The sequence below is a fragment of the Elaeis guineensis genome, chromosome 15 (assembly GCF_000442705.2).
Source record: "Elaeis guineensis isolate ETL-2024a chromosome 15, EG11, whole genome shotgun sequence".
Lineage (NCBI taxonomy): Eukaryota > Viridiplantae > Streptophyta > Magnoliopsida > Arecales > Arecaceae > Elaeis > Elaeis guineensis.
Window position 1 is genome coordinate 73,336,384 of NC_026007.2, and position 16,992 is coordinate 73,353,375.

At 39.7% G+C, this 16,992-nt stretch overlaps 1 protein-coding gene across 2 annotated transcripts; it reads right to left on the reverse strand.

The window, feature by feature from the left end:
* Positions 1-2,266: 2,266 nt before the first annotated feature.
* Positions 2,267-11,386, reverse strand: LOC105058718 (uncharacterized). Of its 2 annotated transcripts, XM_010941735.4 has the most exons (6): positions 11,126-11,386; positions 5,140-10,527; positions 3,875-4,609; positions 3,587-3,787; positions 3,404-3,495; positions 2,268-3,304 (listed from the first exon to the last, which is right to left on the reverse strand). In XM_010941735.4, the coding sequence occupies exons 3-6, from the start codon at positions 4,601-4,603 to the stop codon at positions 2,614-2,616; spliced, it is 1,713 nt and encodes a 570-aa protein (XP_010940037.1). In that variant the 5' UTR covers positions 4,604-4,609; positions 5,140-10,527; positions 11,126-11,386; the 3' UTR covers positions 2,268-2,613. The 2 variants fall into 2 exon arrangements, with proteins under 2 accessions (XP_073105379.1, XP_010940037.1); XM_073249278.1 differs by having other exon boundaries at positions 2,267-3,304; positions 3,875-10,527.
* Between the last annotated feature and the right edge of the window lie 5,606 nt (positions 11,387-16,992).

The following is a 16,992-nucleotide window of genomic DNA, read 5'->3' on the forward strand; positions in this document are numbered from 1 at the left end:
ATCAGAGCAATAGAATTTCGTTGCATGGTTGCACTTTTTCCTTTTTCACTAAAATTCTTGTGCAAGGTTCAGGTAACGATTGGAGATGCAAAGATCGATGTGCAGCATAGCCAAAAAGACAAGGTTTAGACCCTGCCCGGGTACTTTATAGGAAAAAAAGATTCTAGAGAACGAAGATTTCTCTAAGTATTCAGCTGATGCACCAGGCCATTACTTTCAAGAAGATATTATTTTAGTATTCAATGATACGAGATGTTGGATGGTCATAGAATATTATGGAGGGAAAAAATTATCTTGAAAGTTAGCTACTAAAAATAAAATAAAAAATAATGTCCGTTATTAGACACCACTTTTGCCCCCCCCCCCCCCCCCAAAAAAAAAGAAAAAAAATCCATTATAATACGTTGAGAAACACGGGAGGTGTTGGTGTTTGGACCGCCACCATTATCATAGCCACATTAGCAGCATCACAAAATAACAACCACCATCACCATGGGAGTACCACACAATCACCATCACCATTCACCACTACCACCTCACCATCATCCCTACCACTATGATCATCACCTAAGAATATTCGTTTGGATCTATGAGTGGAGCAAATTGGTGGTGATTGTTCCCGACATATCCTCAGTTTTTTTGTTCTAACAATTTTAACAGCTTCAGAAATTTAGACCTGTCATCAGGGATTTTTTTTTTTTTTTTTTTTGTGAAATATTTTAAATTTTAACTCTCCTACTTAATAATTACATATTAGGTATTTAAATATAACTAGATTTGTATTTCTATAAGTTCCAGGTCTCGTTAGATCTTGTATGTTTTCGGTTGTCCGTATGCACACTAGCTCCACTCAGGTTGGTTGAGTCATGCTATGTACGAATATGTATGCTCTTTGGCCATATGCGCAGCCATATTTATTTCTCGAATCTGCGATGTAAACATTACGGATTTCAAAAGATTTCATCCACTATTATAATTCATAAATTTTGAATTTGAAGTTTGAATTGAGCTAATATAGACATTCGAGAGCTTTACACATGTATTGAGTTAGATTTTGACTATGCTCCTTATAGAAGATTTTGAGCTAAGCTGGGTTCATTATTTCGTAGAGAGTCTCACCATACATGTATGAGTAGGTGGATCATTCTTATGATAACATTCCTACATGCTTCGTTCCAAGCATGCCTTCTTAATTTTCTTTCATTTTTAAATTTCAAATTATTTTATTTTTAATATTATTTTAATTATTTGCAAATGGTAGCAAGCTTTGCGTTTAGTATAATATTAAAATAGGTTCCAAAATTCAATGTAAATATTAAGATATTTGGATAGATTTTCCATAATTTATTGCCTCAAGTAGCTTTAGTTATAAAATTTGTAATATAGGCATATAGCCAAGGAGATAAAAATAAGGGGAGTTTTCTATGTATCCCAGGTTCAATATCATATATTTTTTTACCTTTTTTCATGTAGACCGACAAACTTCTCAAATTAGATAACGCTTTTATCATAGTCTTGATAACTTTGTGACGTTCTAACTCTAGTTGACTTTGTTATTGTGATGGTGTAGGACTTCATCCAAAAAATTATCTAAAAAGTTATTATTTAAGATCCTTAGTTCTTTATAGATATCCAAGAGTAAATCCTCCCAATATATAGGTGATTTAGGTCTAAACACAAGCCAAAAAGAATTATGATGGTCATTGGCCGGTAACCTTATTTAAACCTTCTTTCCTTATAGTCTGTCCAATCCATAGATGGTTGATGTCAAGTTCACATTTGATTGCTAAATTTTGCTCAATTCTTCTATAGAGTCTAACGGAATTGTGATCAAGAAGAAGTGGTTGATGATAATGAAGAAAAAGAAGAAAAGATATGAGAGCACATCCAAGAGATTTTCAGGTTTTTTTTTTTGGGGGGGGGGGGGGGGGGGGGTTCAAAATTCCACCACAAATATCACAACCTTCAAAACCAAAAAAAAAATCTGTCGCTAAAATCAGCATGGAGATTTTGGTGATTTCAGTATTATGTAGCCATCTACTCAAAACTCCAACGGGGTAAAAAGTATGGGCCTGCTTGGCATTGCCTTTCTTTTTCATTTTTGTTTTCAAAAATACAAGAAGAGTGAACTGGAGTCAAAAAAAAAAAGTATTATAAAACTTTCTTGTTTTTCTCAGAATCCTTCATAAAATTGAGAGCTTTCTGTAATAAAGATTTGTTGTTTTAAAAAGTAAAAATGAAAGCAAGGAATGGTAGAAGTTCTGTATAAATATTATGTCCATATGATATTTCACCAAGTTGCATAGAAACAGAGACACAAAAACAACAATGATAACAAACAAGCCCTGTACCAATAATATTGAACAAAAGATCCATCCTGAACTCATATATCCTCTTTTTATGCATTACCATGCCCATTTTCTTTTCGAAGTCCAAGTCTAAGCAAAACAGCTTTTACAACACCAATCGTAAAAAGAATTGTACATATTCCTTCTAAACGTGAATGAAATGCACATATATGGGCTCAAATCATTACATAAATCTATAGTGGAAGGAAAAAAAAAATCTAAATCTATGACACTTATTCCACCTTGTATAACAATTACTTTTGAATTAGGGATTCTTTGCTTTTATCCTTAGTTTTCTTGCTATCTGTGCTACTCTAGGATGGACTGGTCTCTTGCTGCTATCACTCTGCTCCACCTCTACCCAGTTGATTACCCTCAGTATCAATGACTGCCGGCAGCATCCTGACTTCCGTCCATCAACACCCATAGAACCTTTTGTTTTCTTCAAGCCTGATTCCAATGCCGCTTCCAAGAATTCCATAAACCAAAGCGCAGCTTCATTTCGTATCTTCTTCGCCAACTTTATCGAGCTACCCAAGCTAGAAGATGGTGCTTTGTTCTCATCATTATCAATGTCATCCACTCCTTTCCTATCTGAAGAAGTCTTTTGGTTCGCACTCGATCTCCGATGCTCACCAAGGCTTGCTTTTAATTCACTTTTTTCAGGGCCAAATGAAACTGAACTGGAAACAGCTGCTCTTCTCTTGGATTTCATATTTGCCTGCCCATGTTTGTTGATCGAACTATGTATTCTCTCTTGCAGGACGGATTGCTCATCCTTCTCGCTTGGTTTCCCTTCTGTCGGCTCCTCAGTTGTGGCGCTAATTGAAGTAGCTGCTTGAATTGTCTCCAAGTCACTCATTGCCTGCACAAACTCTTGATGAAAACTTAGGAACTGATCGAAGCAAGCAGCTGGAGCTTCTGGTCTCGCAGCAGTGCTCAAGTCTGAGAACATCCTGCAAGTAGCCCAAAAAAATTTCTGAAACCTGTGCCCCTCTCAAAGGAAAGAGTGCACAGTATAAACTTCGGTCTCAAAGTAGTCTTCATTTACTTACTTGATGATCCGAACTATAGTTTCTGTGGCAGAAGCATCTCGCAGCGCTTGAAGAGCTACCTTCTGAGCCGCTTCTTTATGCTGAATCGCCTCCTGAAAGATTCAAAATGCGTACAACCTTTTTCATGATCTAGAACATATAAAATACCTTCAATTAAGTGTCATAGGAGGTCAAGCACTTCACCTTTCCTAGTATGCTGAGCTTTCCAGGCAATGACATGCGATTTCCCGAGCTTTGCTTGGAAGTGGCACTACTTCCATAATGGGAGTATAACTGGTTAGATGTCACTGAATTGTCTTCTTCTTGCTCATCAGATGCTGAAGAGAAATCTTCAGCTCTAGCAGCGCTTCTCAATCTAGTAGTGAAAGTTGTTACATTCTTCTCCTATAAAAGAGACACAAAGAGAACTAGTCATGTAGTCAAACGATAACCCACAAAATTTTAGTAACTGGCTCTGGTTCAAGTACCTACAGTGGGGAAGGGACTCTTTGGGATTTTAGGATCGCGCTCGCACAGGGTCTTCGTGCTCCTCGAGGACTTGGAGATGGCGCAGCTTTTCCTTAGTGAAGCTGAGTTTGTTTCGTTTGAGTCCGCCATCTTGGACAAAAGTGCTCCACTTACCGACGATCTTGGGGTCATCCCTGAGCTTCCTTTCTTCCCCACTCTCCAACTAACCAGCGGCGAAGCTTGAATACTTCGTGCTCGATTCTTAATCGGGGTTTTCTCATCGAATACCAGTGCGATCGGCTTGATGACCTTCGGTGAGGGAACACCGTCGGTCCGGTTCTGGTCCGGCCCCCATGAGCCTCTTCGGTGGTGGTTCCCTTTGAATGGGATGATGGGTTGTGGTGTGCCCACCAAAGGGTGTCTTCCGGGGAGTGGCTTCACCCCCATGATGACTGGAACTGGTGATCCAGGCTCTAACCTGATGGCGTAGATGAACTGGCCAAGCTGCAGCTTGTTGCTGAGCACAAGGTCATCTTGATCGAATGGCAGGCTGACATAGATCGAGTGGGAGGAATCTGATACTTTGATGTAGAATCCGTGCCTTGGCCAGAGATCCTTCTCATCGAGGTCCGCCGGGACGATGTCGGTCACCTGCAAGAGAGCATTTCGATGCTCACTGGTTGGTTTGGCGACATTTCCGGTGTTCATGGCATCAAGGAGCTTCAATAGAATCCCTGGTGCCAGCGTCGCCATCGCGCACTTGGAGAAGATGAAAAGAATCAAACAGGCATCAGAATGCAAGAAAATCCTCTCATTTCCAGCGTTGGGATGCAAATTAATAAAATTGCAGTTGATACAATAATATCAAGCAAAAGATTAGCATATCAAAAAGATTTGCCAGCAAAGCAAAGGAACTCATTCGCAAACCGTAATTGTGCGAAGGAGAAGAAAAACAATAGACTTGGAGAAGAACAATCAAGAAAGTCCACCAAAGAACTATCCATCTGAGAATGATTATATCATAATATGAAGTAGATTAAAATCCAGAATACCATATTGAATTTTTGTCAGAAAGGTGATGGTTGCTATTAACCAAATCAAGATGACATACCGATGGGGTGTCCAAGTACCATCCCCGTAAAAAAGTTTGGAAATCCCACAAGAAAGAGAGTTCAGAAAAACTCGTCGAATGGACTGTTCTAATGAAAAATGACTCTGATTCTTGGATAGATACGATCTGAAACGATAAACAAATACCAAGAACAAAGAAGATCCATCTACATATTTACCTGAACGCAAGCCGATTTCCCCTGTTCTCGATTTACGGACCTGAAGCTACCTAATGTCTTGAGTTCTTGATCGAGAGATCAAAAACCGAACTCAAGTACCCACCAGAAAAGCCATGAAACCTTGATTAAGAAGAAGTTACAGCAAAAAAATTATCCTCAAAAGAAGGGAGAAACACTGGAGAAGATCGAATAGGAAACCATGGAGCCTTCGACTTAGAATTTCTTGCTTCGATAAAGATCGCAGGAAGAGAGGAGAAAGGACTGGATGCGCGAGGCGACGAGAGAGAGAGAGAGAGAGTTGATCCACTCTAACGGCATGGAAGGAGAGCAAGAAGGAAAGCGTTTAAGGTTTGCGAAAATTGGAACGTTAGGGTATCAACGGTCGATTTCTCTCTCCAATTGAAACGGATGTACAAAATGACGGAAACGCCCTTCGGCTTTAGAAGGTCCGAAAACACGAACAGGGGCTTTTTCGTCCATGAGGTAATATGAGAGATGATCTCCGGATGTCGCTGGCCCAGCCAGGGTACAGATTCTATGTTTTCCTTGATTTTTTTTTTTTTTTTTTTTTTTGCAAATGATATTTGTCATTACTGTAATCATTAATGGCTTAAAATTTCTGTATGAGGCTGCAAATCTTAATGTTTTAGAAACCACCAAGGATGAAATTAGCGTCTTGGTTGCAAATTAACAAATGTGATTTAGATTGCCACAATTGACAACTGTAATCAAATGACGGATAAAAGATGGAAGGGTGTGGATCTCATCCAATGCACACCATGTATGTCATCAATTCCTGGAGTTAATAGGGTGATATGTCCAGCCGGATGTCTGCATGAGGGATGCTCTAGCCATTAGGGTGGTACACAGTCAGGTGTGATCTGATTTAAGAATATCTTTAAAGTAAATCAGTAAATTATGATTTATCAATTTTATAAATTAAATCAAATTATTTTGTCTCTCAAAACATATTAAATCAAGCTGATGAATTACAGTTTGATCTGATTTAATTAATGATTTGATATATTATAATACAAAAATTAAAAATAAAAATTAAAAAATATTTTAACCAAATAAAAATTAAAATTATTAAGATACTCTTGTATAATCATAAATCTATAAATACAATATGATGCAATATTTTTATTCTCTAAAAAAATTTTATTTTCTTTCTCATATTATGGTTTACGGTTTGATCTGATCTAATATTTTTGCAACACCGGACTAGATTGTTTAATTATTTTATATAAAAATTATAAACCAAATTATTTTAGTTTTCAAAGTATATTATGATTTGATCTAGTTTGATTTAATGGTTTGAACCATATTGTGAAGACCCCTATTAGCCACTTATGGCAACCTAAGACTCTTCACATAACAACTGTCTAACTTCCTTCTGAATCATATAAAAAAATGAGTTTACATGTTTAATAGTGTTCCAGATTAATTTCAGCAACAATAGCATCTTAAAAGCTAAGGATTTTTTATTCATGATTTTATTTTATCTGTTAACAATAATTTGTGTTGGGTATAAAATATCCTCAGCCGAAGTTCTTGACAGGATTGACCCTCCCAGGACTCCTCCGACTTTCGACTGCAGATGGTATCTCTTCGGACTTCTCCAACAGCCGGATTTCCACAGTGCTGACTGAATTCTCCCGACGGACGAACTCCCACTGCACCACCCGAGCTCCTTCAACATGAGTTCCCCCAGTCATCTATTAAGCTGCCCCAAGTGCTCACTGAGCTCCGCCGCCAGCCGACCTTCTACGACTATCAGCTGTTCTCCGAATCCCTTCCAGACTTCTTCCAGCCAGGTTCAACTCCAATCCGAGCTACCCCGGACTTCGTCAACGGCTGAACTTCTCCAACGGTAGATTCCTACAACTACCAGATTTTATCCGGACTCCTACGGGAGCCGGGCCTCGTCCCTGACCTCGACTGCTGGAAGGCTTCGCCCGGACTCCTACGGGAGCCGGACTCCGTCCTCGACCCCGACTGCTGGTAAACTTCGTCCGGACTCCTAAGGGAGCCGGACTTCGCCCCTGACTTTGATTGCAGGTGGACTTCGCCCGGGCTCCTACGGGAGCCAGATCTCGTCTCCAACTCCAGCTGCGAGAAGACTCCGCTCGGACTCCTACGGGAGCCGGACCTCGTTCCCGACTCCGGCTGCAGGCGGACTTCGCCCGGACTCCTATGGGAGCCGGGCTCCGTCCTCGACTCCGACTGCTGGTAAACTTCGTCCGGACTCCTAAGGGAGCCGGACTTCGCCCCTGACTTTGATTGCAGGTGGACTTCGCCCGGGCTCCTATGGGAGCCAGATCTCGTCTCCAACTTCAGCTGCGGGAAGACTCCGCCCGGACTCCTACGGGAGCCGAACCTCGTTCCCGACTCCGGCTGCAGGTGGACTTCGCCCGGACTCCTATGGGAGCCGGGCTCCGTCCTCGACCCCGACTGCTGGTAAACTTCGTCCGGACTCCTAAGGGAGCCGGACTTCGCCCCTGACTTTGATTGCAGGTGGACTTCACCCGGACTCCTACGGGAGTCGGGCTCCGCCCACGACTTCACTTACAGGTAAACTTCGTCCAGACTCCTACGGGAGCCAGACTCCACCCACAACTCCAATTGCAGGAAGACTCAGCCCGAACTCCTACGGGAGCCGGATCTCGTCTCCGACTCCGGCCGAAGGAAGACTCCGTCCGGACTTCGTCCCCGATCTCGACTGCTGGAAGGCTTCGCCCGGACTCCTACGGGAGCCGGACTCCGTCCTCGACCCCGACTGCTGGTAAACTTCGTCCGGACTCCTAAGGGAGCCGGACTTCGCCCCTGACTTTGATTGCAGGTGGACTTCGCCCGGGCTCCTACGGGAGCCAGATCTCGTCTCCAACTCTAACTGCGGGAAGACTCCGCCCGGACTCCTACGGGAGCCGGACCTCGTTCCCGACTCCGGCGGTAGGCGGACTTCGCCCGGACTCCTACGGGAGCCAGGCTCCGTCCTCGACCCCGACTGCTGGTAAACTTCGTCCGGACTCCTAAGGGAGCCGGACTTCGCCCCTGACTTTGATTGCAGGTGGACTTCGCCCGGGCTCCTACGGGAGCCAGATCTCGTCTCCGACTCCAGCTGCGGGAAGACTCCGTCCGGACTCCTGTGGGAGCCGGACCTCGTCCCCGACTTCAACTGAAGGAAGACTTCGTCCGAACTCCCACGAGAGCCGGACTCCGAGCTCCTCTCAGACGGGCAACTAGCCACCCCTCTCCATCAGACACTCCAGCCGAACTCCGGCCGACAGGCCTGGACCCTCTAGCAGGCCACAGCAACGGCCACGACTCTGCTCCACTTCCTGCGACGAATTTCGCGTGGCTCCATCACTCCCTGGCAGACCGCAGTAATGGCCACGATCCTGCTCTACTTCCTGCGATGGATACCACGTGATTCCTCCATCCACTGGCAAGTCGCGACAACGGATGCCGCTCCACTCCCTGCGACAGACTCCACGTGACATGTCCCGATGATAGCCACGATTCCACTCCACTACTCTTCACAACAAACTCCTCCTGACCGTAGGCAGCCCACTGCCGGACGGTTACAAACATCGCTATCAGCCTGTTGCTCCCTCCGCCTATAAAAGGGGACCCCAGATACGTTATTCTCTAAGCTCTCATTTTTATCTAGAAACTCTGCTAAAATTTTCGTTCGAGCACTCCATTCTTGTTGAGGCAGAAAACTGACTTGAGCGTTGGAGGGTCTTGCCGGAGCAACCCCACCTCCGGTTTAGACTTCTTTTGCAGATCCCGACGGCGACCGCGACTCCCTCGACTCTAGCTTCTTCGACGCAGGTGGATTTTTGCACCAACAATTTGTAATAAAAAAAAAAGATGATTACTTTTGTTATCCCACGCAAAGCGGGCTATAGCTCAATCTCAACCAATTGACTAGCCTCCTGGATCCAAATCCAAGCAATATATCAATCAAAGTGGACCTAATCTATCATGGAAGATAAATGGTTCGACTTGACCTGACCCTATGTAATTAGATGCCTCCTGGTCCAACATGGGAAATCTTGGATGGAGTTGAACTAATATAGGTCAAAGTGTAAATCAGGTTGACCCATCCACGCATTATGTTCCTAGTGTTCACAATTATATATGGCAGGAATAGTATGTTTCTTAATAAAGCAAAGTTATTATTATTATTATTATTTGGTAGAAGATGGCCCAAAGGCTTCTTACATTATATGAAACAAATTTACAGACCTTCTTCTCAAAGGAATGGGACAAATGGCAACCCAGTATAAGAGGCAGTTACTAATAAAACAGACAAAAGCTACCCACAATCCAAACCAGTAATACATCCTGAAAGTGTTTAGATAAATACCCACAAGACCCATCATAGATAAACACTGTGAAGCAATGCAGTTGTCTTCATGCAGATGGATAACCCAAAAATGTATGACTCCCATCAAACATATTATGGTGATTTGCATGTAAACCAGAGTTGGAGGGAAATGGTAATAATAAAACAAAGTTGTTAGGCATGGGCCTTAAAGTGAGAAGTTTATGTTAACCAAGTAAGAGAAGAACCTAACAGCCCTGGTGGAAATGATTAAGATTACGGATATCCTCTATCCCTTATCCAAACTAGTGTGGCATGACTAATGTATAGATGTGCTTAATCTGCAGGCACATGTAGATAAAAACGTCAACATGGAGAAGCTTGTTACTTGCACCCATGTGAGTGTATGCTATTGTTCTCCAATATAAGTTTCATGGACATACATAATGTTATATGCCTGAGTTAATGCGTACTCTTCCACATGATCATCCTCCATGTCCAATTGAAGCAGATGCTTTAACAATTTATCAATCATGCCATATCCATAGTTAAAGAGCTTCAAAGTTGGCATTATATCTCGAGCACAGGGCTGCCAGGGATATCTTGGAAAGTTTCTTAATACACATTGCCTTCTCAGAGCAAGGTACAACCTCCTAGTGTATCAATGTTCTAAAGAGCAAAAAGAGAAGTTGAGCACCATTGAAGCCGAAACAACCAATACAAGAGAGTAATACCTTCTCTATGTTCTATATTCAATACCTTCTCTATGTTCTATGTTCAATAACACAGAACATAGAGTAGGTATTACTCTCTATATTCTATGTCATTGAGTACAGTTGCCAACAAGCTTTTCTCATTTCGCCATCAGAATCATGCTTCAAGGGCAATTATAACTCATAACTCTGTTCGACATGTTTCTTCCTTCTATCGAATTTGCTTTTCGATCTGGTTTCTAGGGTTGCAGCTTCCTGAGGATCTAAAATTGCTCAGTGAACCAACTCCTTCAGTCTCTCAGATACCCTTGAAGCCTCCATGCCGATTCTAGAGCTAACTGCCTGCACAAACCAAGAATAACTTCATTAGTTGTACTCATCATGCATTGTTTGGTTTAAACCATAAAAGAAAATTACAACTATCCCTTGGATATTTTTGTTCTTCTGCCCTCGTATCTCTGTTTTTTTCACTCTTTTCTCTTTTTTTTTTTTTTTTTGTTTAAATTCGGATTTAAAGCCCATGGGCATATTTCTAAGGTTTGTTAGATTCAAGTCATGCAGGCATGGTTACTAGAAACCAAGTTAACTCAGCAGGACTCTTTTAAGTTTGCTTCCTGATGATCATTAGCTCCTGAAGGAATTGGTGGGCTGACAATACAAGATGATCAATTCAAAACATGCTGACATTTAGGGTTAAGCTTCTCTTGGTGTTGCCATGGAATGCAAGTATTATTGCACGAATCCTAAGGCACGTAGATCTTTTCAATCCAGGCATACGGCTGCCTTAAGATTTGTGCAGTGCATGCCATCCATGAGACACATTTGCAAATTGCTATCATGTGGAGGGTTCTTTTCTTTTCTGTCTTTTTAAATCTTCATAGGTCTGCAAAGGTTTCCATTAAAGTGACAAATAAGGAGAAGGAATGCAACTTGTGATTACCTTGGAGTGAATTATGTGAAAGATCTTGTCACCGACAGCAGAGAAGCTGGCACTGACAACTTCAGCGCCTTCTTCCTCAAGGATGCTGATCACCTCATGGAACATGAAACTCTTGTAAGCCCAGTTATCAAAACAACCTCCAGGTTCGAATCTTGATGTCTTACTTCAATCACAGGCAGCCTAATGCCTATTGTCATCTCCCTGCTGATATCGTTGCTAATTCCCTCAACGCTTGTTTGCAGTTCCCTCCTTTGCTTCAATTTTTCAATCCTGTCTTGAAGCATTTTAATATATGATGTCGCGAGATCCAAGTGATCTTGTTGGTCAAAACATCCTAAAACATGGCAAAAGGTCAAGAGAGAAGATTTAGTAATTTCTAGCATGAAGATTCAATTCTGAAAACTTCATAGTATGCAGATTTTTTTAGGTTTCATCTAAGTTTGGTTGTATTTGATGTAATTGTGTGTTGCCTAAACCTGACCTAATTGGAGTCCAGGTCATGATTTGGACACAAGCCAGGAGAAGTTATTGATTAGAACCATGCTACCATATCTATTTTGGACTATCCAATAAAAAATTATCACATCATTTATTATTACCATCCAAGCTTCATTGAAAACTCTGAATGAAAAAAAGTTGACTTTAACCACTAGCTAACATTTTTTGCTGGTTAGAATAAAAAATGTTCTTTTTTTTTTTTTTTTTTTTTCTGATGATGCGGCAACTTTTTATTAGATGACTCAAGATAGAATAGTCCTAACCCATAATTTCTCATAAGCCAGCATGAAGTTCTGGTGACAAACATTTAACAACATGCTTGGCCAATTTGCTAACACTTCTCAGCTCATTTAGATGCACAAAAATCTTATTGTCAAATATAAATAACATATTCTTATAGCGTCATAGATGCCAAAGCCATGCCAAATTTATTTTTCACTCATGCTTCATGAAAACAACTATACGTTTAATGATGGTGATGGCTAAATATAGAATTCTTATTGCACTAAGCACCTGCCCCGCATCATTACTAATTAAGATCGCTCCAACTTCTTTATTACTATTTGGTCTGATGCCAACGGCCATGCCATGTGGGATGTTTTTATTAGCTATTTGAAAAGTAGAAAATAGAAAACAAAAAAAAGTCATGCTCAATGATGGAGAACATCACATGGGGATTTTGAATTTGGTATAAAATAATATCAACTTATTGGATTTAGTGTTATGTTATTCATATAAAACTAAAACGACAAGATCTGAAGACAATACATGAGGAAGGTCTCGATAGAAATGTATACACTAGTTTAGTAGTCAAACCTCCTTTTAACCAAGGGCAACAAGATATATAGAGGGTAAAACGATGATTAGAGAGTAAAAACGAGGGTTTAGTGATTCCATCTTCACTCTTTCACCGAGTTAATTAACCAGATGGAACCATGTACACTAGTATGAAGTTTTTTTTCTTTTTTTGATGAAAAGACAAAAGTATGAAGTTGATACCAAAATTATAGCAATCCGTTTCTATAACTGAGAATAAGGTGCAATACCCTGCAAAGAAGGTGGGAAGAAAGGGAAAAAAAACAGAAGGGAAGAGAGGGGAGAAAGAAAAATTTAGAATCATAAGATGAAATGGTACCCTCCATTTTTATTTTTATTTTTATTTTTATTTTTATTTTTTTTTGTGGTAAGTAGGTAATGGTACCTTTGAGGTGCTTATGTGTTCTTTTGGGATGAGAGAGGAGAGCTTCAAGCAGAGACTCTTCATGTGCAATCTCCTGTTCTTCTCCACTGTCTTCCTCTCCATCTTAGCTGCTGATCCACTACTAGAACTCTTCATCTCTCCCTATCTCCCTCCTCACAATCACCACCACTACTTAAAACAAAGAAACTATTTAACAAGGGAGGAGGAACGCATAAAGCCACAACTAAAAAGTTGGAACTACACAATCGAAGATAGAGGCAAAGGTGTAGGGGTAAAAAAGGCTATAGAGGGAATGCAAACAAGGCAGTGGAGGAGGATAGACTTCCCTTGGGTGGGTGATGATGGCCTTCATGGATATATAAAGAGAAAAATGGACCGCGTCTGCGTGTGGGACCCTGATGGATCCCTTGTGAGCGTGACCAAACTTACCGTAACCTGAAACTCCAATGACAAGGCGGCTATTAATAATGAGTAAACGACTAACGAGTAAGAAGGATACGGTCCCCTCCTTCCCCACGCTTGCACCGTCCACGCCTTTGAATTTTTATAGTCTTTGCTGTAGCACTGCTATAAAGATGGATTGGGTGTCGTTGAGGTCCTGTTCCGATGGGTAGTTGATAGCCGGTTTCAAACCGGCTAAAAGTTATATCTGTCAATTGACGATGAGATTATCGAAAAATGACGTATTGATATAGGAGAAGATACATGCAGTCAAGATCAAAATAAAAGATGATAATAGAGCTCAGAGTGGAATGATGCTGGAATTTCGTTCAATATAAAAAAAAAAATCTACAAAATAAATTATGTCGAAGATGACTCCGGCAAAGATCCTCTGACATTGAAATCAGTGAAATGGCTCGAAAAAAAGAGTGACAGTGTCATTGAATTTTTGAGATAGTGCATCTATCATATCTGAAGGGATCTCTGCTTATCTCTATTTATAAAGAAAGCAAAACGAATGATGAGAGGACAGACGATCACATCCCATCGTACGACATCGCATAGTGCCATGTGGGCATCTTTAAATGCCGACGGCGAGCATGCCTTCTATTCGTCGCGCTTGTAATAGTGGACACTATCAGGTGTGGGGCATAATAAATGACCCTGCAGGTGCATTAAATGAGATCGTAATATTCCATCAGACGCGTAGCTAGCCGATCAAAATATGATATTTGGATGATATGATCTTGATGTGGTATGTCAGAATTGTATGATGGTCACATTCAGTACTTAGTCAATAGAGATCGATGTTGTCGGAGTTGGCAGGATAGAATTACCGAAGTACCATATCTTCATTTGGTGTAGTCGGCTATTAATCGAATATTAAATCGATTATAGGCCGAACCCGTTGGGGGGAGCTTTGTTTATCCGAACCAAATTGATTGTAGAGTAATCGGTGCAGTTTTTTTAATCGGTTCAGAGACAAAAAGATAAGATAGTCAGCTAAATGGCGGGAATCTACCCCAACAGATGTGATTCCACTGCACCAAGAGAATTTTTTGTGGGAGGAGACCAATTCAGAACTTCTCTATGTGGATAAGAAAAGAGCTGCAAATAATATCGAAAATTTATCTTCGAGCTTGCTCCAATGGTATGATTTAATTCTGGTTCGAGGCAGTTCATTCCTCCATGAGTAGGGTGGGCCAAGTTTGGATTGCTCCTTTATTCTGTACCCTTGTCTTTTCTTTTGTTTTTTTTGTGGGTACAGACTCCTTTATTCTATTGACCCTGCATAATTGAAGTTGGATCCAGCTCACACTGCTTTCGTTCTAAACTATAGAGGGTATCTCGGTTCTCCTGCCCCCACTTGGATTGTTCCTTTATTCTGCTATCATCTATGGCCGCTTGGTCTTTTGGCTCGTTTAGTTTAGGCTCAAGTCAATACTTCAGAACTTACCATTTTTTTTTTCTTTAATGCAATACTTCAGAATTTACTTTCCCCTCAAACGTCAATACTTCAGAACTTACTTTCCCCTCAAACGTCAGGGAAAGACTTCAATATATATATATATATATATACACACACACACACATAAAGATACAATTTAAGTATCACCTTAAAAATTATTGGTTTTGTGGAAAAAAATTTTTTCTTATTGAAATATTTTTTTCTCAGAATATGAAGTCTGAGAAAGTGATTGTGATATATTTGATTAATCATGAAAAATAACTTATATTTGATTGTGCATTTATTTTTTAAAAAAATTATATAAAATATATATTATATGCCTAATAAAAGAAAAGATCTTGTCTTATTATATTCATTTTTGTGATGGTTTTAGAGATATTTTTGAAAAAAAATCTCAATTCTCAATTTGTGAGAAAGCAAAAAAATTTATATCCTATATTTATTTTTTCATAAAAAATAAAAATTTTATTTTCATAAAAATATTACTTTCCATAAAAATATTACTTTCGTTGACCATACTCCTTTTTTTCTCTCCCCATGAATCAAAAAATCCTAAATTTTTTTTTTTTTTACCAGTCTCCAATTTGCTATCAATTTAGTAAGTAATATAACTACAAATCAAATTGTGCTAATGCAAAGCTCAATTCAGAACCAACGGTTGCAAAAGGCCTAGCTTGTTTAAAATTTTGCTTGGGTGAAAAAAGAATTAAGTAAACTCATCAGTCTAAGCTTATGCTAGCAGCAAAGAATAGTCAAAGGCTCGGTCTCCATGAACATAATTGATGGTTGCTGGGCGTGCAGATAGCAAATCCCAGAGCTTATGCAAGGCTCGGTACATAGAAAAATCTCACAGGCCCCCACGTTGTTGTTGTGCGTAGAAAAGAATTAAATATTAAGCAGTACTCTGTAAGTCCAACCAAATCAAGGAAAAAAATAAAACGATATCCATCACGTGGTGCAACCACAAGATAAGTCCAAGATGAAATTTTCCAAAGATATGAAAACCATTAAAAAATTAAAAAAGTAATTTACTACGCCATTATTTTTGTCATTAAGCTGATGGATGCTTATTTAGTGAGGTGCACTTCATGCTTTAAATTAACTAACATAGTTTCTTTGCTCTATTTTTTTGTTCTTCAATATGGAAAAAAGAACACCCAACCATCGCCGATCGATTTTGATTGATAGGGGAAATCCATATATCAAATTCTTTAAATTTGCTAGGGATATTAAAAAATTTCATGCATGATATTGCATTCAGGATGGCCCAGATCAGAATCACTTTTGTCAAACACCTGAAAAAAAGTCCAGATCATATAAAGTAATGCCAGGATTAACATTGCAACCCTAAGTTATCATGGAAGTATTAGTTGTTGCTTGATGAGCATATGATAAGGAATCATTAAAAAAAGTTGAGGATTAGTTGATAGAGTATGCAATGGAATGCTGACTAGCTTATAAAACATAATATATGAAAAGTTCTCATACGATCAAGAGGTTTTTGGATGTATCCAAGAATAAAACAAAAATCTACTGCCCATAGCTACAAGAAACTTGCAAAATATATTAGAAATAATAAAACATTGAACACATGGAGCAATTGCAAACTTGTGTGGTTGATGAGAACTCGAGGGGGACAAAGTTTAGGTCCACATACAAAGACAAATTTTTTAAATGATATACAAATAGAAATTTGATAAATCACGTTCTCTTCGTCACTCCAATGGATTCTTATCTTCTTAAATGAACTTTAGCTGTCATCATCATCTTCTTCAAATGAACAAAATGTATTTTTTTCTTCCCACTTCCATATAAGATTTTTCAAATAATTGATTAATTCTTTAAATTTCTGACAACTGTATGCAAATTCTTAACAATTTTTTTGAGAACTACAAATCCTTAACCAAATTAAACATCTGCAAAGGAAAATGTGGAAAATAAAATGCAGGAAACCACTGCTCAAAACCATCGAAGGTGGAAATGATCATATGGCCTCATTATCGTTTTGCTTGAAAAAGGGTCTCATTTTGGATTTGAAGTAAAGATCTTGGATCGCAAATAATATTTAATTTGTTCCATAAGAAGAGTGATAATCTCAAACGGCTGATGATTTAAGTAGAAAATGTGAAACATAGTAAACTAGAATGATTATTTAAGGATAATACAGGTCAATGCTAAAAAGACTCAAAATATCCGACATCTTCAATAAAATTGCATCTTTGAAAAATTAAAGAAGAAAAAAAAGAATCTTTTGGTAAC